General features: G+C 56.6%; 2 protein-coding genes across 3 annotated transcripts; one reads left to right on the forward strand and one right to left on the reverse strand.

Moving 5' to 3' along the window:
- Window positions 1-8,043: 8,043 nt before the first annotated feature.
- On the reverse strand, window positions 8,044-14,114 carry USH1G (USH1 protein network component sans). Of its 2 annotated transcripts, XM_025362782.1 has the most exons (3): window positions 13,761-14,114; window positions 10,296-11,513; window positions 8,044-8,584 (listed from the first exon to the last, which is right to left on the reverse strand). In XM_025362782.1, the coding sequence occupies exons 1-3, from the start codon at window positions 13,922-13,924 to the stop codon at window positions 8,581-8,583; spliced, it is 1,386 nt and encodes a 461-aa protein (XP_025218567.1). In that variant the 5' UTR covers window positions 13,925-14,114; the 3' UTR covers window positions 8,044-8,580. The 2 variants fall into 2 exon arrangements, with proteins under 2 accessions (XP_025218567.1, XP_025218568.1); XM_025362783.1 differs by lacking the exon at window positions 8,044-8,584 and having other exon boundaries at window positions 10,292-11,513.
- Window positions 14,115-15,134: 1,020 nt separating this feature from the next.
- OTOP2 (otopetrin 2) lies at window positions 15,135-25,672 on the forward strand. Its single transcript, XM_025363194.1, has 7 exons — window positions 15,135-15,193; window positions 15,466-15,811; window positions 16,422-16,558; window positions 18,376-18,434; window positions 18,817-18,950; window positions 21,446-22,320; window positions 25,137-25,672. Exons 2-7 carry the CDS (start codon window positions 15,499-15,501, stop codon window positions 25,305-25,307), a joined length of 1,689 nt encoding a protein of 562 aa, XP_025218979.1. The 5' UTR covers window positions 15,135-15,193; window positions 15,466-15,498; the 3' UTR covers window positions 25,308-25,672.
- Window positions 25,673-25,906: the final 234 nt, after the last annotated feature.

A 25,906-nucleotide genomic window follows, 5' to 3' on the forward strand; every position in this document is an offset into this window, starting at 1 on the left:
CTTGGGTCCAAAGTCGAGACAAACATGCCTTCCCAAACCTTACCTGGACGGGGAGGTGGTGACTGGGGGCATCTGGGCCTACTCAGGCCACAACAGTGGGGCAGGATGTGTCAGATGAGCCAGGGCTTGGCCTTCCTGGGCCCTCTGGAGTTCCCCATCCTGGGGCAGTGATGATCCCTCCTTTCTGTGATTTGGATCTTTATTTGTTGGGGTTCACTGGGGTTAATTATTGTTGTGGTTGGGTAGGGTGGTGGGAAGGGCCCCACCCTGGCCCAGGGCCTGGAGGAGAATCCCAAGTGTCAGATGAGTCTGGAGACCTGGAGGGCTGGTACCAGGGCTCAGGGGTGGCACTGGATGGCTTAAGAAGGTGCCTCCTGCCAGCAATTTAACCATCTCTATGCCCCGAGCCTAGGTGGCTAGTCTTTAACCCTTCCTTGTACCTCTTCCATTCATGCCACCCTCCCAATCATCAAAGCCCGAGTGAGGCCCAGCTCCATAAAGCAACTGGCATTATTCACAGGGGTGGGGCTGGGCAAGCTGCAGGAGAAGTGGCCTGGCCTGTGACTCAGATCCTGGCCAGCTGGGGTTGGGACCGGCACCCTGAGATACCCTGGCTCCAGTAGGGCAGGGCCACATCTGTAGCATCTCAGCATCAGCCACACCTCTCAGGACCCTTGGCCTTCTGCGGCGACCCCAAAGCCTGCATCTGGTGTTCCCAGGCAGCTGCTTTCCTGTGGGGACGAAGCCAGGTTAGTAGTGGCCCAGCGAGGCAGGGCAGGGGAGGGATGGGAGGGATGGAGCAAGCCAGCCTCTAACTGGCAGGGGCTTGCTGAGGCACCAAGGGCTGTCAGCCTCTCCTCACCTTGCAAGAAGGGAAACTGAGGACTGAGCCCCAGGGTTACTCTCCTAGCTGCATAGCAAGTTAGATCCTTGGCAACCCAGGGCTGGGGTTGTGAGCAGTGTAGACACTGTGCCATCTGGTCTCTCCTCTGCGTCAGATCAGCACCACAGGCCCTTGTGTGAGTGGCTTCGGGATGTAGATGAGCCCAAAGGATGTGTGTTGGGCCTGGTGGGACCAGTGCCAGAGCTGGGAGGGGAGTGAAGGCTGTGATTCCTGCACAGTGCGAAGGCACCCAAAACAGAGTCTAGAGCAGGACTCTGGATCAGACACGCCCAGGTTCTAGTCCCTGCTGTGTGACCTTCGGTAAGTCTTTTAACCTCTCTGAGCCTCGGTTTTCTGAGAGGGTGATTTGGAGTGGATGAGGGTGATGCTACCCACGTCATCGGATCACCGGGGAGAGCAATGACATCATTTCTGTACTGTGGATATCGTGGGCCACGGCAGGGCACGTGCTCGTGGTAGATGTCACTATATCATAGAGTTATCATAAATATAACATGATTGTGATGATTGTGATACTGAGTTGTTTAATTTAAATCTAGCATATATTGCTACTGATAATAACAATGATAAATTGTTTTGGTTTCCAGCAGGAAAGGAGCCGGAACATGCACATGCTCTATTTCCTCTCCTCTTATCCCATGTCTTCCCTCGAGGGCTGGGGGTCCAGGAGAATGGTGTTCCTTTTCAGCCCCGCGCTGTAATACTAAACAGGCTGTGCAAAGGCCATGGTGGGCGCTGAAAGGGGGGCTTGGGGGCAAACCAGTCTTTCAGTTCTCTCTGACACCAGCTCAGGGCTGCCCAGGCCTGGCTGATGCCCACTGAGCCCTCCCCATCCCCAGATTCCCATCCACCAGGTCCCTGGGCTGCTCCTCCTCCCACTGGGCATTGAGCCCTGAGCTAAGCGCTTTACATTCATGCTCACAGCTGGCCTACAATGCGGGGGAGGCGTTCAATCATCCCCACTCACAGATGGAAACACTGAGGTTTAGAAAGTTGAGCTGGCCTTTCCAGGAAGTAGCAGAGCTATGCACTCAAACTGGACACCCCTGCCGAGGGGGAGAGCCCACCCAGGCCCCTCAGCACCCTAGTGCTCCAAGAGGTAGACTTACCTCCGCCCCATCTCATCAGTTCTTCTCCCACTACAGCCCACACTATCCCCCAGGGCTGGGACCCCCAACAAGCCAGTCACCCAGAGAGAGGGTGAGGGAATCTCTCTGTAGAAACCCCCAGTTCAGGGTGAGGGTGGGGCGAGGGAAGGTGGGGTGTCCAGGAACTTCAATCTTCCAGTCTAAAGGAACCGGGGCCCTAAAGATAGATACCAGGGAAGAGGAGGAATCTAAAAATAGACTCCAGATGAAAGCGATGGAGCCCTCTGTGGGCGCACACCCGCACACACGTGCACACACACACCCCTCTTCTGGGAAACTTGGAGGCACTGAATCAAAGACAAATGAGCAAAATCACAGACACACACTCAGCTCACAAATAAACACAACCAGCCAGCGCGGTGGCTCACGCCTGTAATCCCTACACTTTGGGAGGCCAAGGCAGGCGGATCACTTGAGGTCAGGAGTTCGAGACCAGCCTGGCCAACATGGTGAAACCCCATCTCTGTTAAAAAAAAAAAATACAAAAAGTTAGCTGGGCATGGTGGCGGGGGTGCCTGTAATCCCAGCTACTCAGAAGGCTGAGGCAGGAGAATCACTTGAACCTGGGAGGTGGAGGTTGCAGTGAGCCGAGATGGCGCCATTGTACTCTAGCCTGGGTGACAGAGCCAGACTTTGTCTCAAAATAAAAAATAAACACAACTTTCCAGGAAAGCTCTGACCCACTGCACCCACCCCATGCTCACAGAGATGAACATGTCCCCACCCGTGCCCCACACACACACACACACACACATAGGCTGCACAGGCACACATGTGCACACACGAGCATAGAGCCGCAGTGGTGTATCCAGAGGAGGGAGGTGCCCAGGGACAGAGGGAGAGGAGAGGCAGCGAGTCCTGCCCGTCTCCCACCGCACCTCCCCATGTCCCACCAGTTGAGCCCGTGTCCCTGGCCTGTTCCTGGCAGCCCCTGTGCCAGGTAAGAGCCTGGAGAGATGGTTTGGTGAATGGGGTGGGAGAAGGCTGGGGCTGCCATGGAACGAGCCAGAGTTTGAGGTTCAAATCCCACAGCCCCGACATTCTGCACTCCAAGGTTCAGAGAAATGACTTAACCTGCCTGAGCGCAGTTTCCTTATCAGATAGGCAGGTCAATGAGACCGCTCTCATGGGCTTGCCGTACCTGGTATGTAGAAGGTGCTAGATACATGTTTTGAGAAGGCCTCTAGCAGCCTGGAGCAATGTAGTTTGGACCAGACTGTACATCCCAGCCTGTGCACCTCCTAGCAGGTCATTTGCCATCCCCCACCTGAACCTCAGTTGTCGAATGTTTAAAATGGGGCTAGTCAGTGATGCCTCTGCCTGGTCTATCTCGGACCATTGTAGTGAGGCTCAAAAAAATGACCCTGTGAGGAGTGGTTTGGTCCTGTGGGGGAGCCCCATGGGGCAGTGATGTTGGGGGCCAGGGAATCTCTGGCAGCTACCGTTTCCCCCATCCTCTCTCCTCCATGAGAACACCCCTCCCCCACCCGCCAGGGCACCCACCAGCTATCGTTTGGGGTCCAGTGGAGAAACTGCCCCAGGGCATGCATTTCCAGAGTAGGGAAAGGCTCCAGCCAGAGTGGTATTGGAGGCCGGAGCTGGGGGATGCATTTTCATATGGGGGTTGGAAGGATTGCTCCCTGGAATTGCCTAGGACCCATCTGCTGAGCAGCTCAGCCAACCACAAATGCAAGGAACACCCCATGGCCAGTCTCAGACCAACAACAACTATGACCATTATTAACTGGTGCGTACTAAATACCAGGGAGTGCGCTAAGTGCTATCTATGCATCATCATTTCACCCTCCTAATAACCGATGGGGTTCATGCTGTTATTATAATACCTATTTTTACATATCATGAAACAGACTCAGAGAGGCTGGGTAACTTACCCAAGGCCACACAGCTAGAAAAGGGTGGAGCCAGTTTTGCTGCCCAAATCTGGCTGTCCCCTGAGTCCTGCCACCTCCCATACAACCTGGGCCAATCTCAGAGAAGGTCACAGACAGAGCACACACTGGAGGGACGGGGTGCCATGCTGTTGGGGACTGGTCATAACATGGGGACAGAAGGTAGCAGGCACTATCAGGAAACCTAGTGCTGCTTTGCCCACTGGCGACTCAGTGACCTTTGGCCAGCCCCTTCCCCTCTGGGCCTCAGTCACCTGTCTGTAAAATGAGAGGGTTGGGCCACGTCCCCTGGAGGCCCTCTCTGCCTCTGATTCACTCCACCACCCCACCTCCAGCAAGTTGATCATCTCATGTCTCATGTAGGATGTGTTCATTTCACAGCTGTCTAACCAAGGCTTCTTAACTGACGCGGTCACCAGACCTCTCTCCATGAGCTACCTGGGGTATGAGCAAAATTGCATATGAGTGTGTGTGCACAATTTGCATTTTTCTAGGAAAAGTGTCCATATTTTCACCAGAGTCTAATCCCAAAAGGCTGAGAACCATTAATTATTCTAATCTTCTTATTTTATTTTATTTTTTGTTTTTGAGACTGAGTCTTGCTGTTGCCCAGGCTGGAGTGCAGTGGCGCAGTCTTGGTTCACCGCAGCCTCTGCCTCTCAGGTTCATGCGATTCTCGTTCCTCAGTCTTCCGAGTAGCTGGGATTACAGGTGCCTGCCACCATACCTGGCTAATTTTTGTGTTTTTAGTAGAGATGGAGTGTCACCATGTTGGTCAGGCTAGTCTTGAACCTCCTGACCTCAAGTGATCCACCTGCCTTGGCCTCCCAAAGTGCTGGGATTATAGGCATGAGCCACCACGCCTGGCCTTTTTTTTTGGAGACAGGGTTTCATTCTGTTGCCCAGATAGGAGTACAATGGTGCGATCATAGCTCACTGCAGCCTTGACCTCCCCAGCTCAAGCAATCCTCCCACCTCAGCCTCTTGAGTAGCTGGGACCACAGGCGCACACCACCAACCAGGTTAATTTTTAAATGTTTTGTAAAGATAGGGTCTTGCCATGTTGCCCAGGCTGGTCTGGAACTTCTGGGTTCAAACAATCCACTCACCTCTACCTCCCAAAGTGCTAAAATGTCCCTGTTCTTCTTTTTCTTTTTCTTTTTTTTTTTTTTTTTTTTGAGATGGAGTCTCACTGTCGCCCAGGCTGGAGTGCAGTGGCGCAATCTCGGCTCACTGCAAGCTCCGCCTCCCGGGTTCACGCCATTCTCCTGCCTCAGCCTCCCGAGTAGCTGGGACTACAGGCACCCGCCACCACAGCAGGCTAATTTTTTGTATTTTTAGTAGAGACAGGGTTTCACCATGTTAACCAGGATGGTCTCCATCTCCTGACCTCGTGAATGTCCCTATTCTTGATGTAAACTTTTAGGGAAACGAGTCACAAAAGTTGAGTCCCTACCATATAATGTTCTTCTCTTCGCTTGTGTTGAACATCCCCACAGGCTCCCTGGAGCAGCTCCTGCTCCTGGCACCCCAGGCTTCCGCCCTCGAGCCACACTGACCCACAGAGCCCCTCATCCTGCTGCCTCCAGTTCATCTCTGCCAGGATGGTGAAGTGCCCCTCGGCTCTCTGTCTTGTCATTCCTCACGCCTGTGTCTTCTTCTGGACCATCCCGGCAAGGACCAGTGAGTCTTTCATGAGGTGGGTGCAGTGACCAGGATGGCCAGCAGAGGCCACACGGAGATGCGCCCCCAGGGCATGGCAGGTGGAATCCTGTTGTGTTGGTGCGCTTGGCAGCCTGAGTGTGAGGACAGCATGGCGGCAGCCAGAGACTCGCATTTTGGGTCTGACTCTTCCCCTCTGTGGGCCTCAGTTTTTTCATCTGTAAAGTGGAGGGAGGTGGCTTGGAACCCCCGGATGGTTGCTAGGCAACTTTGCTGCATCAACATCCTGGGGACCTTTCTGATTGATGCTGGGGGAAGGGAACTGTCTTGAACTCCCTTTGGCAGAAAAAATTCGCCCAGCAGCCTTAGGCAATGGAGCAAGATTACTCCAGGCCCTTCCTCAGACGTGACTGAGAAAACAGAGCCCACTAGGCACCAGCTTACAGAGGGGACTCACCCCTGGGAGAAAGCAGGGCTTCAAATCAGGCTGCCCATGAGCTGCCTGTGGTGATGTGGGACATGGAGACCCCTCTGGAGGCCCAGAGCCCAGGTGATGGGCGGCAGCCTCCTGGAGTACGTTTCTGCCCATCTCTGGAAAAGCCCAGGCAGGCCTTGGTGGGAAGAGAGAACACGCACCCTCCTGCCCTCCACAGCTGCAGACCCTGGCAACAAGCCTGGAGGCTCAGTCATCCTCCTTGCTCAGGGGGACTCTCCTGCCCTAGTTCTCAGCCCTGCCTCTCCACCAGCTCCTCATTCTGGACTGAGCTAGGAGAGCAGGGTAAAGGCCTAGGGATCTCTTCAAAGATGCATAGCATGGGGGCTCGAAGACACTCCAGAGAACAGGACCCAGGACCCAGTCCTCACAAGCACAGAGAAGACCCCTCCCGCCCCACCCCCACCCCCCACTCTTCATACCCAAAGCATTAAAGGACAAGACACAGGCATGACACTGGTGGAGAACATTCTCTACAAAAGTGGTAATGAGCCTGCAGGAGGGATTCGGGCTACAGTGGTGGGCACACAGAGCCTGCTCCACCCCAGCACTGGCTAGAATCAGGAGGGGCTGCGGCAGTAAATGGACAAGGAATGGGAGAGAAGTACCTGGGCAGCACCTGGGGCTCTGGGAAAAACAAGTCGGCACTTGGGGGTGGCCCCAGGCTCAGGCCCAGAGAACAGGGAGAAGCGCTGCGGTGGGCTCCAGATAGCAGTGGCAGGCAGCCAAGCCCTCAGTGTCCTGCAATAGGACAGGGACCATCTCCTCCATGCCCCCGCTCTGGGCATGTATATGGGAATGGGAACCCCCGACAGACCGAAAAGAGGCCTTTGAGGGCTCTCTTTCCCCTACCCCAGCCAAGGGGGCCCCGGGAGGAGCTGGGGGCTGTGGCCATGCTCCCAGCAGGAGCTGCTTCCCAAGCTGAGGTCAGGGATGGGGGGCCATGGCTGAGAAAGGAGGAGAGCACCTCTGCATGGGGTGCGAAGGGGCACACACATGTCAGCGGGCTCCTGAGGGACTCTCCCATATCTGTGACCTCGGTCTGGCTGGAGAGCTCTGGGGGCACATGTCTGAGGACACATGCTCTGACCACCCTCTGAGCTGGCCTTTCCCCTGGTCTCACCATCACAGGGCTGGGACACAGGCGAGCTCTCCCTTAGCCCCGATCCAGCAGCCCAGCCCCTCTTTGGTAAAGAGGGAAACTTACCAAACAACACCCAAGGTGAGCGCGCACACACGCACGCATGCACACACACACGCATAAACACACACACGTGTGCACGCATGCACACACATGCATAAACACACACAAATGCGTGCACACATGCACACACGTGCATAAACACAAACATGTGCGCACATGCACACACACATGTACACACACATGCACGCACACACACATGCATGTGCATGCACACGTATGCAAGAACACACACACAAGCGCACACACACCACACACGTACACACACATGCACGCACACACATGCATACACGCACACACACAGCCCTGGTGACCTGGGGACAATCTGCAGTTTAGATTATCCACTTTCTCCAGTGTCCATATCGCAGGACTTACCCAACCCAGGCCCAACACCCAGCCACACCCTGTTCTGCCTGTCCCAGGCCTGGGAGACTGAGGAGGTTGGCAGACACCTTTCTCTGGCCCAGCGCATGCCTGCCAGGCCTGGGGGCTATAACACTGCAGCCTGTTGGTCTAGCACCTTGCATCTAGTGCCCTGGCCCTCTGGGGTCCCTGGCGGGGCCAGGCTGCACAATGAAAAAGCGGGAGGCTGGAGGAAGACAGGCCAGGCTTCATCCCTGGATGAGCTGGGAAGGGCGTCAGTACCCCCAGCCTGGCTCTCCAGCGCCGGGCCTTGGCCACTGGCTGAAGGAGGGGATGCTGGCTGTGCTTAGAATGGGTGCAGACTGAAAGTTGGGGCATTTGGCTGAAGAGTCTGGCTGAGAAACTTCCCCTCTGGGGTGGACTGGAAGAGGGGAGGCAGCCCAAACTCTTCCCTTCACAAAAATGCAGGAAGTGAGCAAGTCTCCGGCCTGAGCACAAGAGAACAAGACCATCAGGGGAGGGGTGGGAGAGGCCACGGCGCCCGGGACAGGCACGCCCTCCGGCATCCACCTCCCACACTCCCATTCAGTTCCATGCCCCTGCCCTCCCTCTGGGGTAAGCCTCCCCCAAGTCTACATGTCCTTTAGGGCTGCTCAGAATGGGTGGCTCAGGGCCTTTGAGACCCCTCAGAATTGGAGGGGACATTCTCTTGCCCCTCTGGTGCCTCCAGGCTACACCCTCTGCTTCAAGGTGTGGACAGCCTTTCAAAGGAGTCGACCCACGTGGTCCTTGCTCCTGGGGAAGGGGGCTGCAGGGCTGGCGACTGTGAGGACCTTGAGGCCCCACCACAGGTTGTGGCAACTTGCAATTCATTTTGGTCTGGGGAGAGGAGCCCCCCGTTATCTGTGGAGGAAGAGACAGAAAGAAACAGATTTCACGTGAGGTCCTTTAGAGGCATCATTTTCACCCAGGACAGCCATCTGGACAACTTAGCCTTCCCATCTGTCAGCAGGTTGATGGTCAGGGATGGAGGACGCCAGCCTACAGGTGACCTCCCCATCCCCAAAACTCTAAACCAGCCTGCCTCCCCACACCCTCCCTGCCCCAGCCACTCAGGATAAAGGCCATAGATACCTAAGAGGAAATGAGGACAGCGTTTGTTGGGCTTGTGGGATGCCGCAGGGGAGGGGCCAGGGCAGGGGCTGGCCACAGCATGACCATGGTGGCAGCGGCCTTGGCCAACTATGACGGGCTTTGGAACGTGAACTCTGTCTCCAGGGCTGCTGCTGGCCCTCTTGGGAGCATTTGCCCACGTTCCTGGTTCAGGAGTTCAGGAATAGCAGAGTTCAGGAATAGCAGGTAAAACATCTGCCTAAAGCCGGGCGCGGTGTCTCATGCCTGTAATCCCAGCACTTTGGGAGGCCGAAGTGGACAGATCACCTGAGGTCAGGAGTTCGAGATAAGCCTGGCCAACATGGCAAAACCACGTCTCTACTAAAAATACAAAAATTAGCTGGGCATGGTAGTGCACCCCTGTAATCTCAGCTACTCAGGAGGCTGAGGCAGGAGAATTGCATGAACCCGGGAGGTGGAGGTTGTAGTGAACTGAGATTGTGCCACTGCACTCCAGCCTGGGCAACAAGAGGGAAACTGTCTTAAAAAAAAAAAAAAAAAAAATCTGCCTGAGGTCTTGGGCAACTGAGAGGCCCTGCTGACTGCAAGCCCTGCATCCCATGGGAGCCACCTTGACCCCAGGCTCTAAAGCCACGCAGACCAGGGATCAAGCCCAGCTCCATGCTGAGCAGCAGCAGGACCTTGAGGTGAGCTATTCTAACTGTCTGAGCCTCCACTTGCTCATCCGCTATAAAATGGGAACGATATAATCCACCAATACAGTCCGGGCACACAGGCTTTTAGAGGGATTAGGCAAGAGAACTTGTTCAAGGGCACAACCCAGCACCTGGGAGGTGGGAGGGCTCAAAAACACCCCAACTGGCCGGGCGCGGTGGCTCAAGCCTGTAATCCCAGCACTTTGGGAGGCCGAGACGGGCGGATCACGAGGTCAGGAGATCGAGACCATCCTGGCTAATACGGTGAAACCCCGTCTCTACTAAAAAATACAAAAAACTAGCCGGGCGAGTTGGCGGGCGCCTGTAGTCCCAGCTACTCGGGAGGCTGAGGCCGGAGAATGGCGTAAACCCGGGAGGCGGAGCTTGCAGTGAGCTGAGATCCGGCCACTGCACTCCAGCCTGGGTGACAGAGCGAGACTCCGTCTCAAAAAAAAAAAAAAAACACCCCAACTGTGATTCCCGTGACTGTTGAAACTCGTTGACACTAAGACGACCATTTCCCCACATGTTGATGTCCCCAAAATCGAGGTGCACTTTACACTAGCTGTGATAAGAATGCCTTGGGTCATCATTAAATTGGCAACTTCTTTTTCTGAGCTGGTGGTAAATAAAATAAGGGGGCCTTTTATCATCGATGGCCCCATTTCGATTTTATGAAATACAGTAGCCCCCACCCCCTACTCCTGAATAGGCAGATCTGTACTCCCTCCCCAGGGGCCTTCCAACTCCTGTTCCTCCATCCCCCTACCAGGCTAGACACTCACAGCTCTGTGTCCTCCAGGGCCGGCGGGCGCTCCATCGCCTGCCGCCGCCTCCTCACGGCCCCCAAGATCTTCTTTCGGGGCCCCAGGGGGACGCTGATGCTGCGGAGGTCGAGGTCAGAGCACAGCATCAGAGCCTCGAGGTCAATCTTCTCCTGCCGCAGGAGGGCGGCAAAGTCCTCCATGTGCAGAGAGGCCAGAAAGGTCTCCAGCGGGCTGGTCTCGGGCTCCAGGTCCTCGTCCAAGCCTAAGTCCAGCTCGTCCCAGGGCAGCTCCTCCCCACAGCTGCGGTCCTGCAGGCTGTTGGCACTGCCCAGGCTGTCATCGTCCAGGCTGGGGGAGCTCTGCAGCCGACCCCGAGGCGCTCCCATCCCGTCCAGCCCCCCATCCTCGCGGCCCAGTCCGTGCAGCCCACTGCTCAAGTAATTTCTCCGGAACACCATGGTGCCCAGGCCGGGGCGGGTAAAGAGGGAGTCGTGGCCTGAGTCGGTGCTGACCTCCGAGTGGGCAGGCTCGGCTGCCAGCGTGGCACGGGAGACACTGTCCTCGTCCGAGAGGAACATGTCCCGGAGCGGGGCTCGGCCCCACTCCTTGGGATTGGCGTAGGTGCCCTGGCGCACGAACATCACGTCGTTGCCCAGCTGCAGGCCCGAGAGCGAGCGGGCGCTCTTGCGCCCATCCTCGGAGACTTTGAAAGTGCCTTCGCCGCCCTGCTTGCGCCGCTCCAGCTTCTTCTGTATCTTGGTCTTGCCCCTGGCCGTGCCGTGCAGCGTGGCCTGCGAGTACGGCAGGTGGCTGCCCAGCGCCAGGTGCTGCAGCCGGCGGCTCAGGGTGCTGGACGTGAGGCTGGAGAAACTGAGGGTGTCGGAGCGCTCGGCCAGCTCGCGCCGGTAGCGCCGCTCCATGCGTTCGTGGTGCTTGCGCTGCAGCTTGGCGCACTCGCGGATGCGTCGCTCTGCCTCGCGGAAGGCCTTGTCCTTCAGCTTACCCACTAGCTTGGGGTTGAGGCTGCTCTGCTTGGCCGCGATGGAGTCCAGGTAGCGCACGCATTCCATGTGGCCCTTCATGGCAGCCATGTCCAGCGGCGTGTGGTAGTCGTTGTCTAGGCACCAGATGTTGGCCCCGAAGGACACCAGGAAGGACAGGCAGTGCAAGTGGCCATTGGAAGCTGCCAGATGCAGGGGTGTGTTGCCCCAGATGTCACACTTGTCCGGGTCACCCCTGCAGGGAAAGCATCCAGGAGGGACTAGTGAGGAGTCCTGGCTGGGGATGGAGGTGGAGGGAGTGGAGGGGGGAAGGGAGCTCCCCCACTGTCACAGCAACCCCCAAAGGGACCCTGGGCCTGAGACCTCTTCGACTCCAGGAGACCTGCAGGCCTGAGCCACCCAACAGGTGAGCCCAGGGGTGAGCCCAGGGGAAAATGGCCCCAGGTGTGCAGGGGGTGGGGTGTCAGAGAAGGCGGGACTGGGGCGGGACCTTCCCCAAGCTAACTGAGGGCTGGGAATCTCAGGGGATAAATATTTGATGCCCTGAGAGAAGGGAGTAAATTATTCATGAGGCCCAGCACAGAGTTGGCCAGAGCACTGGGGGGCCAGGGCCGCGTCTGGGTCTCTAGGCAGGCATGGTGGTGAGTGTGGCTGCGTGTGCCGAGTAACCGTAAAAGAGAACAGACCAGAGGGAGGTGTGTACCGGGCCCCAGCCCCGGGTCAGCGTGTGTGAGGTGTGGGCTTGTGTGTCAGCAGGCAGGGCCCTGTCTGCAGGGAGCAGGGCCAGCCCTGGCAAGCCCGAGTGTGAGAGGAAGTGTCGGGCCTTGGCCCGGGCCAGGAGGGGAGTGCGGGGGCAGCCAGGACTGGAGGGGAGGAGGAGGGAAATCAGCTGCCTGCGCTCCGAAGCCCTCCCTTCCCCAGGCTGCCCCCTCTTTGTTATCCCTTCAAGGTTGTCTCACTTGAGCCTGTCCAGGGACCCCCGACAGCCCCCACAAGCACCCCTCACACCAGACTGTGTCCCTCAGGGCAAGCTCCCAAGACTCCTCCGGAGCTCTCCCTCCCTTGGGGGCCCAGCACAGCACCCCTGCCCTGCACTAATGAGGCCACGAGGCCAACCCCCAGGGCTGGGGGAAGAATCACTCCCTTGTCTCAACAGCTCCTCACACACTCCCTCCTGGGCCTCCCCTCCTGGCCACCAAGTCCTACAGGCCAGTGTGGGAAGGGCCTGCCAGCACCCGACCCACACCCCATCAAACACCAATCCTGGTCTCTGGAGGAGTTGGGGCTTGGCATACCCAAGGGGAGACCTCTTCCCCTTCTCCCTTCCTCCCATGAGCCTCTCTGAAGGGATGGCAGGGGACAGTGTCACTGTGTGCTCTCCTGGGATGAGGAGGGGCCAGTCAGCCTTGGCCTCCCAGGACATGGCTCAGCTGCCCAGGCTTCGAGGCTGCTCCCACCTGATGCTGGGCCCAAGGAGCAGCCCAAGGAGGGGGCAAGAGGGAGGGGTCTCCAGCACCCACTACATGATCAGGCCATAGGCCAGTGCCTGGGCCCCAGCCCTCTCTCCCATGACCTGAGACTTCATATCAATCCTCCTGGGGTGTCCTGTCCACCCCTCATCCTGTCCAGGCCGCCCTCGTGTTCAGACCAACCTGACTCCTCTTTATAAAGCCATTGGGGCTGAGGGAATTGGTCACAGTCATTTGACTTTAGCCCCATGTCAATGGCTCTAGTCCTGGAGGTGGCTTAACTGCCACCTCCAGGCCCCTTCCCTGGCGCTGACACCTGCACTCTATGCCCACCCCTTGCCCTAGGACAACTCCAAAGGGAGGGGGAGGGGAGAGAGGCCCCTTCAGGGTGACCACATCACAGTCTCCCCATTGCTTAGCTATGCCCGGCTGTGGGGGAGGGACTTGGAGAGAGTTAATGGGGTGGCTGAATCAGTGACATTTGGCGCTCTGGACAGTGTCCATAAATCCCCGAAATGAGCAGGGTGATGGCAAGCACTGTGTGACACCAGCCTGCCAGGGAAGGTGGGTGCTGGCTGGGAAAGCCCTTTGGATCCAAGGCTGTGGAGTGGGCAGTGAAGACCCCACCCTTTCTAGCCCCCACTGCTGGCCCCTCCAGACTTCCCAGCCTTCTCTCCGAGTCTCATTAAGCCCCTCACTCTTACTTTCAGGGGGACCCCAGCCAGGGGATCTTTCCCACCTTCCCCTCACTCTGCAGCAACCCCCCATAATCAGGAACCCCCAAATCCCGGTTTCTCCCCCTCCTAGCCCCAGATCGAGGTCACAAGTGTTACAAGTGTCAGATGCTTCTGCTTGGGTCCCCCTCCACGTGTGTCTCTCCCACAAACGCCAGGGTCTAAGGGTCCACCTGTCTGCAGGGGAAGGAGGCAGCTCAGAGGAGGGGTGGACGATGGATCCCAGGGAGTCTGGGGTGGTCTCAGGGGTCTCAAGGGCGCTGGGTGGGGAGTACTCACCCGCGGCTCACAATGAGGCGCAGCGACTCCAGGTTGCCGTGGTAGGCAGCCCAGAGAGTTGGGGTCATGCCATCCTCGTCGGGGGCATTCAGCTCCTTCCGGGTGGCCTCCTTGAGGAGCTCCAGGTAGCCATCCCGGGCTGCCCGGTGGTACTGGTCGTTCATGGCGCCCGAAGTGGACGGAGTGGGCGGGGGACACGGAGAAAGGCCCCCCGCAGGGGAGGGCGGTGGGGTTAGGGCTGAGGCATGAGGTTGGGGGAGGGGGCCGGGCAGGGGCCAGGGCCGCCAGCCCCCGCTGCCGCAGACGGAGGGTGCGGAGCGCCAGAGCCGCGACTACCGGGACATCTGAGCCGCTCACCCGGCGGCGGAGGGAGGCGGCGGGGGGAGCCGAAATCTCCCTCTGTCCAGGGAGCCGCCCCCGGTCTTCCCCTGGGTCCTAAACACCCTGCATGCACCTCAACGCACGAGGGTGACCCACGCAAGGCCCTGCCCTCCTCTTCAAAAGTGCCCATCCCGGGGCCCCGCCCTGTGACGCCCAGTCCGGGGACAGTCAGGGGTCTGTCCTCACTAGAGCCTGGGGCGCTGTGGCTTCCTATTTCTCCACCTGTCAGTGGAACGAGCCGAGAGCTGGGGAGGGGTGCTGGAGGGCGGGGTGGGTGAGCCGTCCTGAGCCCCAGGACAGTGGACCTAAGAAGGGGCACCAGCACCGACCGCAGTATGGTCAGCGAGTGGGACAGGCCGGGCGGCCGCCGCCCGCACGGAGTCCCTCGACCGCGCTCCAGCAGAGGGCGCTAGAGGACAGGCAGCGGCTCCGTGCGCCGCGTGGAACTTCGCACCCAAGCCCCGGACTTCGCAGCATCCAGCAGAGCGCGGGCCGGCGGGGGCGCGGGCAGGGCGGTGGGATAGAGGAAAAAAGAGCTTGGATCACTGCGAGAACTGCGGGGGAGAGGGGGGCTGGGGTTCCCACCCCGAGCAGGAGCAGAGGAGCACAGGATTCAGGGTGCGTCGCGGCTGGAGGGCGTCAGGGTGCCCGCGGGATTTTGGGACGTCTCTTGAGCTTAGCTCTCGGGGCTCTGGGCGCCTGGAATGCTGCACGCCAGGGCGCGGTGGGCACCGGGGGCGGGGTGCCCTCTGGGTGCCTCAGTACGGGGCCGCGCCCGAGCCTGGCCGCACCGGGGTGACGGAGTGGGGTCGCCTCTCAAAGGGTAAATATGAATCTTGCCTTATCTGGCTCCTGCGGGCTCTTCCCTAAATTCACCTTGGAGAAAGATGGATCATGTGAGCGGGACTGAGAGCTTTATGGAGCCGAACTCCCGCAGCTGTAAATCACCCTGTCCGCCTGGGTATAAAGTGCCTGTCCATCCCGGCGTGGGAGAGAGGAGACGTTCACCGTCCCCTGACCCCCAGCTCAGTGCCGGCTCCAGGCCCAGCCAGGTGGGTGCCCCGGGCCAAAGGGCAGTCGGACTTGGGGAGTGGGGACCTTGGAGGGGTCCAGCCGGGTGCTGCCTGCCGCTTCTCCTTTCTTTCTTCCTGTCCAGCGAGAGGGGCAGATTCCGTGTTTTCTCTTCCCCTTTCCCAGCGCTTCCTCCAGCACCTGAAGCCCCCACCCTGCGGGTCGGGAACTCCCTAGTCCCCAAATCTAGGGATGAGATGGGGAAGGAGAGCTGTCGGGTTGACCTGGAGTTTTATCCGCTCCTCCCCGACAGTAATCCCTCTAGCCTTCTCCAGTCGCCCCCGTCATGTCCGAGGAGCTGGCCCCGGGCCCCCAGGAGAGCCCCCCGGCGCCGCGGGCGGGCCCCAGGGAGGTGTGGAAGAAGGGCGGCCGCCTGCTGTCTGTGCTGCTGGCCGCGAACGTGCTGCTCCTCGCCTGCACGCTCATCAGCGGCGGAGCCTTCAACAAGGTGGCCGTGTACGACACAGACGTGTTCGCGCTACTCACTACGATGATGCTGCTGGCAATGCTCTGGATCCTCTTCTACCTCCTCCGAACCGTGCGCTGCTCCTGCGCGGTACCCTACCGGGACGCGCACGCTGGCCCCATCTGGCTCCGAGGTGCCAGGGGAGGTGGGGGCGAGGTGGGGTGGGCACAGCAGGGAGCTGCAGGCTAGGGCTCTCACAGGAGTTGCAGAGCCCAGGGTGACATATAAGGGTGAGAGTTTGCCTAGAGAGGACCAGGAGGACCGGAGGGTGAGGTGGGCTGCAGTTAAGGATAAAGAGGAAGGGAAGGGGTCCTGGGGAAGGGATAAATAGAGGGATGGGGTGGGACCTCTTTGTCCCCTGGTCCGAAGATTGGAGAAGGCTGGCTAAGGGAGGGCCTTTGATGGACAGCAGGAACCAGAAGACAGCAGTCACTGAAAGAGCCCAGCCAGGGCCCTTTGCGGTATCCACACAGCCCCAAAGAGACGGGGGCTTGGTAGCAGGTCCATCCATCCACCCACTCAGTCATACACTCACCCTTCCATCCACCCATTCACCTTTCAGTCTGTCTATACCCCTATCCACCTATCCTCCCACCCTCCCCACTGATCCATCCAACAGTGCACTCACTCACTTGTCCACCCACCCATCTAGCTTCCCATCCTCAGGGCCTGTCCTCAGCTGGGCAGGCCCTCTCTCCTGCCTCTCTGATCTACCACCACCACCCACTCGCCCTGGTTCTCAGGTGGACTGGTGCTGTTTGGTATCTGCACCCTCATCATGGATATCTTCAAGACCGGCTACTACTCCAGTTTCTTTGAGTGCCAGTCAGCCATAAAGATCCTGCACCCTGTCATCCAGGCTGTGTTTGTCATCATCCAGGTGGGTGGAGGAGTGTCGCTGTGTGGAAGAAAGGAGCTAACACTTGGCCATTGGAAAGGACCCAACAAGGGGTCGGAGACCTGAGCTCCACCCGCCTCGTATCCTGAGCTATTAAGTAAACTGGGGACAGGGCTGTAGAGAGCATCACAGGAGTCCATCAATGCGGAAACACCTCATAATGAAGTAATATCCCAATGTGAGCTCCCACTTGGAGCTCTGCAATGTTATTTCAACTTAAGCAGTGCCAGTAGTTAACACCTAGGAGGTGTGAGCTGTGACAGCCAGCCCTGTCTCCTAGAACCTGGCCTGCCCTCCTTAGGTACCTGTAGGGGGCTTCTGTGTCAGTCCAGGCTCCTGCCAGCTTGGTCCCTCTGTTCTGTATTTGTTTGGAAAGTAGGGTAGCCTGTAACTGGGATTTCTCAAACATTTGTTTTGTAGTTGTTGTTGCATAAACAATACTTTGAAAGATCTTCTGATTGAGCTGAGACGGGACTGGGCTTAGATGGGATCAGAACAGCCCCCAGCCCTCTATCATGACCAAAATGGCATCATGGATGATGTCCTCCCCAGAAACATCACCCCTGCTGCCCAGGTTTTCACAGTTCAGCACACGTGTGGTTGTGGCATTTATGTAGCTTTAGTCTTTCATATTTTATGGGTTTGAAGAATACTCAGGTAAAATGAAAATATAGATATCCCCACATCACCAAATGCCATAGCAGGGATTCACAGGCAGCCAGACGGTAGCAAGGCCTGGTATGGCGACAGAGGAAGAAGATGAGCAGGGGATGTTGTCAAAAGAAGGTGAGAAGTCTACAGAGGCTCCTTCCACCCTGAGCAAGACCTAACCTGAGGCTGGCCTTGCTCCCAGAAAAAAAAAAACAAAAAAAAAACTAGGTAGTCAGAAATCTACTTGACCCCCACCTCCACACAAAATAAACCCCACCACGGGCAGGGTTTTACATGTGATGTTTTGTAAACCTTTAAAGAATGGAGAACCACTATTTTATACAAACTGTGTCAGAATAGAAAGAGACAGTGTTCCCCACCTCATTTTTTTTCTTTTTCTTTTTTTTTTTTTTTTTTGAGACGGAGTCTCGCTCTGTAGCCCAGGCTGGAGTGCAGTGGCCGGATCTCAGCTCACTGCAAGCTCCGCCTCCCGGGTTCACGCCATTCTCCGGCCTCAGCCTCCCGAGTAGCTGGGACTACAGGCGCCCGCCATCTCGCCCGGCTATTTTTTGTATTTCTTAGTAGAGACGGGGTTTCACTGTGTTCGCCAGGATGGTCTCGATCTCCTGACCTCGTGATCCGCCCATCTCGGCCTCCCAAAGTGCTGGGATTACAGGCTTGAGCCACCGCGCCCGGCCTCTTTTTCCTTTTTTTTTCGAGATGGAGTCTCACTCTGTCGCCCAGGCTGGAGTGCAGTGGCACAATCTTGGCTCACTGCAAACTCCACCTCCCGGGTTCAAGCGATTCTCCTGCCTCAGCCTCCCGAGTAGCTGGGATTACAGGTGCATACCACCACACCCAGATAATTTTTTTGTTTTTTTAGTAGAGATGGGGTTTTACCATGTTGGCCAGGCTGGTCTCAAGCTCCTGACCTCAAATGATCCACCTGCCTCGGCCTCCTAAAGTGCTGGGATTACAGGTGTGAGCCACCGCACCCAGCCCCCGCCTCATTTTGTGAAGCTAAAATGAACCTGATGACTCGGTGTAAGGTTCCTCAGGTGGAGAGAACAAGATGGCATGGACATGGGTGCACTGGAGTTTTGTCCATCTATAGAGTGAATGACTCTCACCAATGTCTCTCAATACAGACCTACTTCCTCTGGGTCTCCGCTAAAGACTGCGTTCACGTCCACCTGAATCTGACCCGGTGAGAGCTGCGGCTCCATGCCTGTGCCCAGTATGCTGGTATTCACCTTGCAGGAGAGATTCGGGCTTTCCACCCCGGAGCAGGGCCTCTCTTTATGTCCCCTGGGTGGGGTTGCAGCCAAGGCCTCCTTGCTTTGTCAGGCTGACTTCCACTACTTTGTGGGGCCCTTTCTCCCAGGGGAGGGAGTGGTGGTGGCCCCCGGGAAAATCTCCTAGCCCTGTCTTGGGTGGCATACCAGCCAGGCTGTGTTCCTAGCAAAATCAGCTTCCCTGTTCACACAGGCCTGGCTGCTTTCTCATTTCTCAACACCAGCTTTCAGTATTGCTCCCCAACCTGCCAAAGGGTCACAGGCTTCTTTGTCCCTGCCCCCAACCCCAAACAGGTGTGGTCTCATGTTCACACTCACCACCAACCTGGCCATCTGGATGGCAGCCGTGGTGGATGAATCTGTGCACCAATCCCACTCCTACAGCAGTTCTCACAGCAACGCCAGCCACGCCCATCTCGCCTCTGACCGTGAGTTTCCCCTTAATGCTGGCCCTGTGGCTACCAGGCCTTGGGCTGGGTGCTTTATGAGTTTGTAACGTCAGTCTCCCATGAGGGCATGGAGGCAAAGGAGAGCGCCAGGGACCTCCTCCTGCTGCAGGATCTACCTCTGCAGGATAGGTGTAGGTGACCCCAGAAGGGAAGTATCGGGGCACCCTTTTATCCTTGAAGCTGCAGCCCAGGCCCCCCATCCAGTCTCCATCCCACCAGGAAGGACCCAGGACCAGGAGCAGTGGTTCATGCTTGTATTCTCAGCACTTTGGGAGGCCAAGGCAGGTGAATTGCTTGAGCTCAGGAGTTCGAGACCAGCCTAGGCAAGATGATGAAACCCCATCTCTACAAAAAATTAGCTGGGTGTGGTGGTGCATGCCTGTGGTCCCAGCTACTGTGGGAGGCTGAGGTGGGAGGATCGCTTGAGCCTGGGAGGTCGAGACTGCAGTGAGCTGTGATTGCGCCACTGCACTCCAACCTCGGTGACAGAGTGAGACCCTGTTTCAAAAAAAAAAAAAAAAGAGAGAGAGACCCAGACCCAGAATCCAGGAAGAAAGGGCAAGAGTGATCAAGCTGGGAAAGGCAGAAGGGAGGCAGAGTGGTTCTTTGGTGCAAGCATGGATCAGATGGGAGAGCCCGGGGAGGAGGAGAAGGTGAAAAATAATCATGGCCCTGTGGCTACCAGGCCTTGGGCTGGGTGCTTTGTGAGTTAATGTTAATGGTGACAATTTACTGAGGTCTGTATGTCAGGCACTGTGCTGAGTGTTTTAAACACCGCGTTTAACCATCAAGACTTCCCTGTGAAATGGGTACTCTCCCCATTCCCATGCATAGGTGCAGAAACTAGGGCAGAGAGAGCTTAAGTAACTCACCCAAGGTCTAGCACTAGCGTTCATATCCATCTTTGTTTTTAACCAATATGCTAAACTAGGGAGGAATGGGATCCAGTCTCCAGTCTTCATTCTCTGGACTTCTCTAGGGTCCCCCAATAGCCAGGACCAGACAAGATAACTAAGACATGCATGCTCCTAGCATGGGAAGGTCCAGCAACAAAAAGCATGGCCCCCACCCTCAGGGAGACCCCAGCCCAGCGAGCCTTACAAAGGACCACCCTGAACAAAGAGGACTCCTGAGGGTGCAAAACCAAACCAGGGAGATGATGGACTTCACGTGGGGGCCTGCAGACTGGAGAGAGAGGCCTGCCGGAGAAGTACCTGTCCCAGGGTCAGAAGTCAGGCAGTTTGCATCCACTCTGCATTTACAAGTCACGTCACCACGTTGAGCTTCAGTTTCTTCATCTGCAAAACCAGCAGGGCTAGTTCTTAGGATGAAAAGAGACATTTGCCAAAGCCCAGAGTATCCTACAAATACATTCTGGAGTCAAGACTCCCTTCCATGTGGTACAAACAAAAGTAATGGGAGGTCATGGTGGAGACTTGGGCACAGCAGCTGGCTTTCTGGGCTGATTCAGATGGTGGGGAGAGCCGTGAGGAAGCTTGAACTTTAGAGGTTCCCAAGAGCCACTTTCTCTCTCAGGGAGCCAGAGCAGGAAGGGATGGAAGGAATGGAGTGAGGTAAAGTGAGCAGCCCTGGGGTTCAGACTGTTTTTTTGTTTTGTTTTGTTTTGTTTTGTTTTGTTTTTGAGACAGAGTCTTGCTTTGTTGCCCAGGCTGGAGTGCAGTGGCGCGATCTCGGCTCACTGCAACCTCTGCCACCTGGGTTCAAGCAATTCTCCTGCCTCAGCCTACCATATAGCTGGGACTACAGGTGCATGCCACCACGCCTAGCTCATTTTTGTATTTTTGGTAGAGACGGGATTTCACCATGTTGGTGAGGCTGGTCTCAAACCCCTGACCTCAGGTGATCCGCCCACCTTGGCCTCCCAAAGTGTTGGGATTACAGGTGTGAGCCACTGCACCTGGCCTAGACTGTTCTTACTGAGCACTGATATATCCCAGTCTCTGGCACACAGTAGGTGCTCAAGAAATGTTTGTGAAGTGAAGAAGTGTGCCATGCCCTGTGAAGGCATGAGGGATACCATGGTGAATATAGCAGGCGTGAAAGACAGGGACCCTGCCCTTAACAAAGGTCACAGGCTAGGTTGGGCGTGGTGGCTCACACCTGTAATCCCAGCATTTTGGGAGGCTGAGGCAAGTGGATCACTTGAGGTCAGGAGTTCGAGACCAGCCTGGCCAACATGGCAAAACCCTGTCTCTACTAAAAATACAAAAATTAGCAGGGCGTGGTGGCAGGCGCCTATAATCCCAGCTACTTGGGAGGCTGAGGCAGGAGAATGGCTTGAACCCAGGAGGCGGAGCTTGCAGTGAGCCAAGATCGCGTCATTGCACTCCAACCCGAGCAACAAGAGTGAAACTCCATCTCAAAACAAAACAAAAAGGGTCACTGGCTAGGGGTGAGACCTCTCTAGGAAGGTGGGAGGGCAGTCCAGCCCTGTGTCTCTCTCTCCACGACAGAGCGTGCGGGCAACCCAGTCGGAGGAGACTCCTGCCTCTGCAGCACGGCTGTCTGCCAGATCTTCCAGCAGGGGTACTTCTACCTCTATCCCTTCAACATCGAGTACAGCCTCTTCGCCTCCACCATGCTGTACGTCATGTGGAAGAATGTGGGCAGATTCCTGGCCTCCGCCCCTGGCCACAGCCACACCCCATCCCCTCTCAGCCTCTTCCGGGAGACCTTTTTTGCTGGCCCGGTTCTGGGCCTGCTGCTCTTCGTGATAGGACTGGCTGTCTTCATCATCTATGAGGTTCAAGTGAGCGGGGGCGGGGGCCGCACCCGGCAGGCCCTGGTCATCTACTACAGCTTCAACATTGTCTGCTTGGGACTTACGACCTTGGTCAGCCTGAGTGGCTCCATCATCTACCGTTTTGACCGCCGGGCCATGGACCACCATAAGAACCCCACGCGCACCCTGGACGTGGCCCTGCTGATGGGTGCCGCCCTGGGTCAGTACGCCATCTCCTACTACTCCATCGTGGCCGTGGTGGCGGGCACACCCCAGGACCTGCTGGCAGGGCTCGACCTCACCCATGCGCTGCTCATGATTGCCCAGCACACCTTCCAGAACATATTTATCATCGAGAGCCTTCACCGAGGACCGCCCGGGGCTGAGCCTCACAGTACCCCCACCAAGGAACCTTGCCAAAACCTCACCTTCACCAACCTGGATGCCTTCCACACCTTGCCTGCCTGCCCACCCACCCCTAGGCTGGTTAGCCCCAGCCCCGCAGACCAGCGAGAAGCAGTGGCCATCATCTCAGCCCCCAGAAGCCAATGGAGACGCCGGTGCCTAAGAGACATTGCTCTGTTTCTCCTGCTCTGCAATGTCATCGTGAGTAGCTGGGGCAAGAAAGGGTGGGCTTGGGAGACAAGGCTGAGGAAGGATGCTCTTGCAGGCTTAAGCCCTTAGCCTCCTCTGTCTTGCCCCCAGCCCGCCTGAGAATCTTACAGCTCTCTAGGAAAGGAGCAGGTTCAGAGGAGGCCAGCTGTAGCTTTGGGGCAAATGGCATCTCAGGGCACACAGAGGAAATGAAATCCTAACATTCTGGCATCTAGGCAGCAGGTGGAGCTGGAGGGGGTCACAAGGAAGGTTGACACAGGGGCTGGGCAGAGGTGAGAGGGAGCTGAGAGCTGATGTGGAAGGCGGGGTCCTCACCCCCCAGTGGGAGGTGTGACTGCTCCTGGGAACTTGTGACCTGCCTGCTTCTCAGAATAATTGGAGCAGCCTCAGGAAGTAGCGGAGACCAGTGTAAGTGTGAGCAGTCTGTTAGCAGAGTGAAGTGGGAAGGAGGGTGTCTACAACAGCCACCCCCTCCCCAGTGACTCAGCGAAGATTAAGAGCAACAGACTTGGCCGGGCACAGTGGCTCACGCCAGTAATCTCAGCACTTTGGGAGGCTGAGACAGGCAGATGACTTGAGGTCAGGAGTTCGAGACTAGCCTGGCCAACATGGTAAAACCCCATCTCCACTAAAAATACAAAAATTAGCCAGGCATGGTGGTGTGCGTGCCTATAATCTCAGCTACTCGGGAGGCTGAGGCAAGGAAATTGCTTGAACCCAGGAGGCGGAGGTTGCAGTGAGTTGAGATTGCACCACTGCACTCTAGCCTGGGCAACAGAGTGAGACTTTGTCAAAAAAAGAAAAGCAACAGACTTCACCCAATACAAATATGTTCTTTGTATAGAAGTACCCCAGGGCAGAAACACTGGTAATGAAAGTACATCCCAACAGGGAAGTGCTCCTGGTGTTTCTAGTACAACCCAAGACAGAAGTGGCCCAGTGGGGGCTTATTATTACCTCTGATATAGAAACATGTACCTATGTGGGTACATCTCAAAGAGAAAAAAAAAATTTTTTTTTTTGAGACGGAGTCTTGCTGTGTCGCCCAGGCTGGTGTGCAGTGGTGTGATCTCAGCTCACTGCAAGCCCCGCATCCTGGGTTCACACCATTCTCCTGTCTCAGTTTCCCGAGTAGCTGGGACTACAGGTGCCCACCACCACACCCAGCTAATTTTTTGTATTTTTAGTGGAGACAGGGGGGTTCACCGTGTTAGCCAGGATGGCCTCGATCTCCTGACCTCGAGATCTGCCTGCCTCAGCCTCCCAAGGTGCTGGGATTACAGGCGTGAGCCACCGCACCCGGCCGAGAAAAAAACACTTCTAATGAAGTTTCACTCAATAGAAAAACAATCCTTTCAGCTATAACCTCCAATAGAAAAATATCCCTAATACAGAAAATTACTTAATGTGGGTATATCCCAGTACAGAGCAAGAGCACCACAGTGAATTGTACCCCATGAAATCCTACCTGCATGGGGTACACCAGCGGCCCTAAGAGTCATTCTTAGTGAGGTCCCACTCTGAAGGACCATCCACCAGGTCATGGGCCCCACAGGTGTGGGATGTTGCCATGCAGGAGCCTTCCAACACAATCAATTTCACTTCAAAAAAAACGTGGTCATCAGTTTCTGACCCTACCAGTAGAATCATTAAGGCCCAGGCCGGGCGCGGTGGCTCAAGCCTGTAATCCCAGCACTTTGGGAGGCCGAGACGGGCGGATCACGAGGTCAGGAGATCGAGACCATCCTGGCTAACACGGTGAAACCCTGTCTCTACTAAAAAATACAAAAAACTAGCCGGGCGAGGTGGCGGGCGCCTGTAGTCCCAGCTACTCGGGAGGCTGAGGCAGGAGAATGGCGGGAACCCGGGAGGCGGAGCTTGCAGTGAGCTGAGACCCGGCCACAGCACTCCAGCCTGGGTGACAGAGCAAGACTCCGTCTCAAAAAAAAAAAAAAAAAAAAAAAAGAATCATTAAGGCCCAGACCTCACCATGTCTTGGACCGGCTTTGGTGCCTGCCCCCTGCCCTCTGGCCCCACCCCCACCTTCCACCCAGGCCTGGCTTATAGGCTAGGGGCCACCTTCTGGGAGGCTATTCTTGGTCCAGGTATCTGAGCCTAAATCACCTCCAGTAGCAGCTTCTCCATCTCCTTCATTTTATAGGACGGAACAGGCTCAGAGGGGACTGTGATGTGCCCAAGGATGAAGTTAATCAGGGGTAGGGGTGGGGCTAGCCTAGAAACCTTTGTTCTTTGCTTCTTACCCACACCTGAACCTTCTGAGCTCATAGCCAGAGAGGAAGCAGGATTCCAACTTCCACCTTCTCCCACTCCTAGGAAGGGAGAAGGGGATAAGGGGAGAGCTGGAGGGCAGAGCTCAGGGAGGGCTGGGGTGGGGTGGCCTTTTGTCTGAACCTCAAACTCCCTGCCCTGAGCCTATCTGATTCTGCCACCCCCACCCGTGTGCACACAACCCCCCAGGACAGAGCTGCTGATTTTGCTGCTTGTACCTCTTCTTCTAGTGAAACCTCTTCTCCCCTCCCTGATCGCACACTGAGGCCCTGCTAAAATTTTGGAAGAGGCGATCACAGGTGGACTCCTAGCCTGGGGATGGCAAATTCAGTTGGGCTTACTTCCTGAGCCCCTTAGAGAGTGCCAGGTCCTGTCCAAAATGCTAGAGCTGCCCATTCATGGACACCTAGCCCTCCCTGTCCACCAAGCTAGAAAGATGGGCCCCCATCTAGCCACGGCCCAGCAAAGCCCACAGCATCATCCAGACCAGCTCCTGAAATGCTCCTCTCTCCACACAGCTGTGGATCATGCCTGCCTTCGGGGCCCGCCCTCACTTCAGCAACACAGTGGAGGTGGATTTCTACGGTTACTCCCTCTGGGCAGCCATCGTCAACATCTGCCTCCCTTTCGGCATCTTCTACCGCATGCACGCCGTCTCCAGCCTGCTGGAGGTCTACGTGCTGTCCTGAGGCCTGCAACAGACGTGGGGGGCAGGAAGAGGGGGCTCAGCTCATGTGCCCACTCAGATACCCTCTGGAAATGAATCCCAGCTGGTGCCATATGACAGTCCATTTCCTGCTGGTCCCAGAGTGGAATTTTCACAAAAGTTATTTTTCCAGGTTCAATTTTTAAATCACAATCAGGACAGGCCCATCCACCCCAGTATGACCGTGGGGCATGAGGTGACTGGGGAAGGGAGACCTCTCTTGGCAGCATTGCTAGGACCCAATGAGATCTGGAAGTGCCGGCTCTGGCTCCCTCTCTAATCCCATCCTGTGGCCTGGCCAGTGCACTGCCTGGAGCTGGAAACCAATAAACCTGTGATTTGGCCCCATCCCCACTGTTTGTCTCTGTTGTCCCATCTGAGGTGGTCACAGGAGAGGATCTTGGGAGTCAGAGCGGGAAGGGCCCCTGGAGATTTTCAGATCTCAAGCTTTGCAGTGTAGTGAGCAAACTCCAAGTGACAGACTAGCTACAGAGTGGGTGACTGGAGTTCCGAAACTGTCATCTTCCTCTTCCCTTTATCTCCAAGCGACATACATTTTTTTTTTTTTTTTTTTTTGAGACA

Source organism: Theropithecus gelada, chromosome 16 (assembly GCF_003255815.1).
Source record: "Theropithecus gelada isolate Dixy chromosome 16, Tgel_1.0, whole genome shotgun sequence".
In the NCBI taxonomy this organism is placed as follows: Eukaryota; Metazoa; Chordata; class Mammalia; order Primates; family Cercopithecidae; genus Theropithecus; species Theropithecus gelada.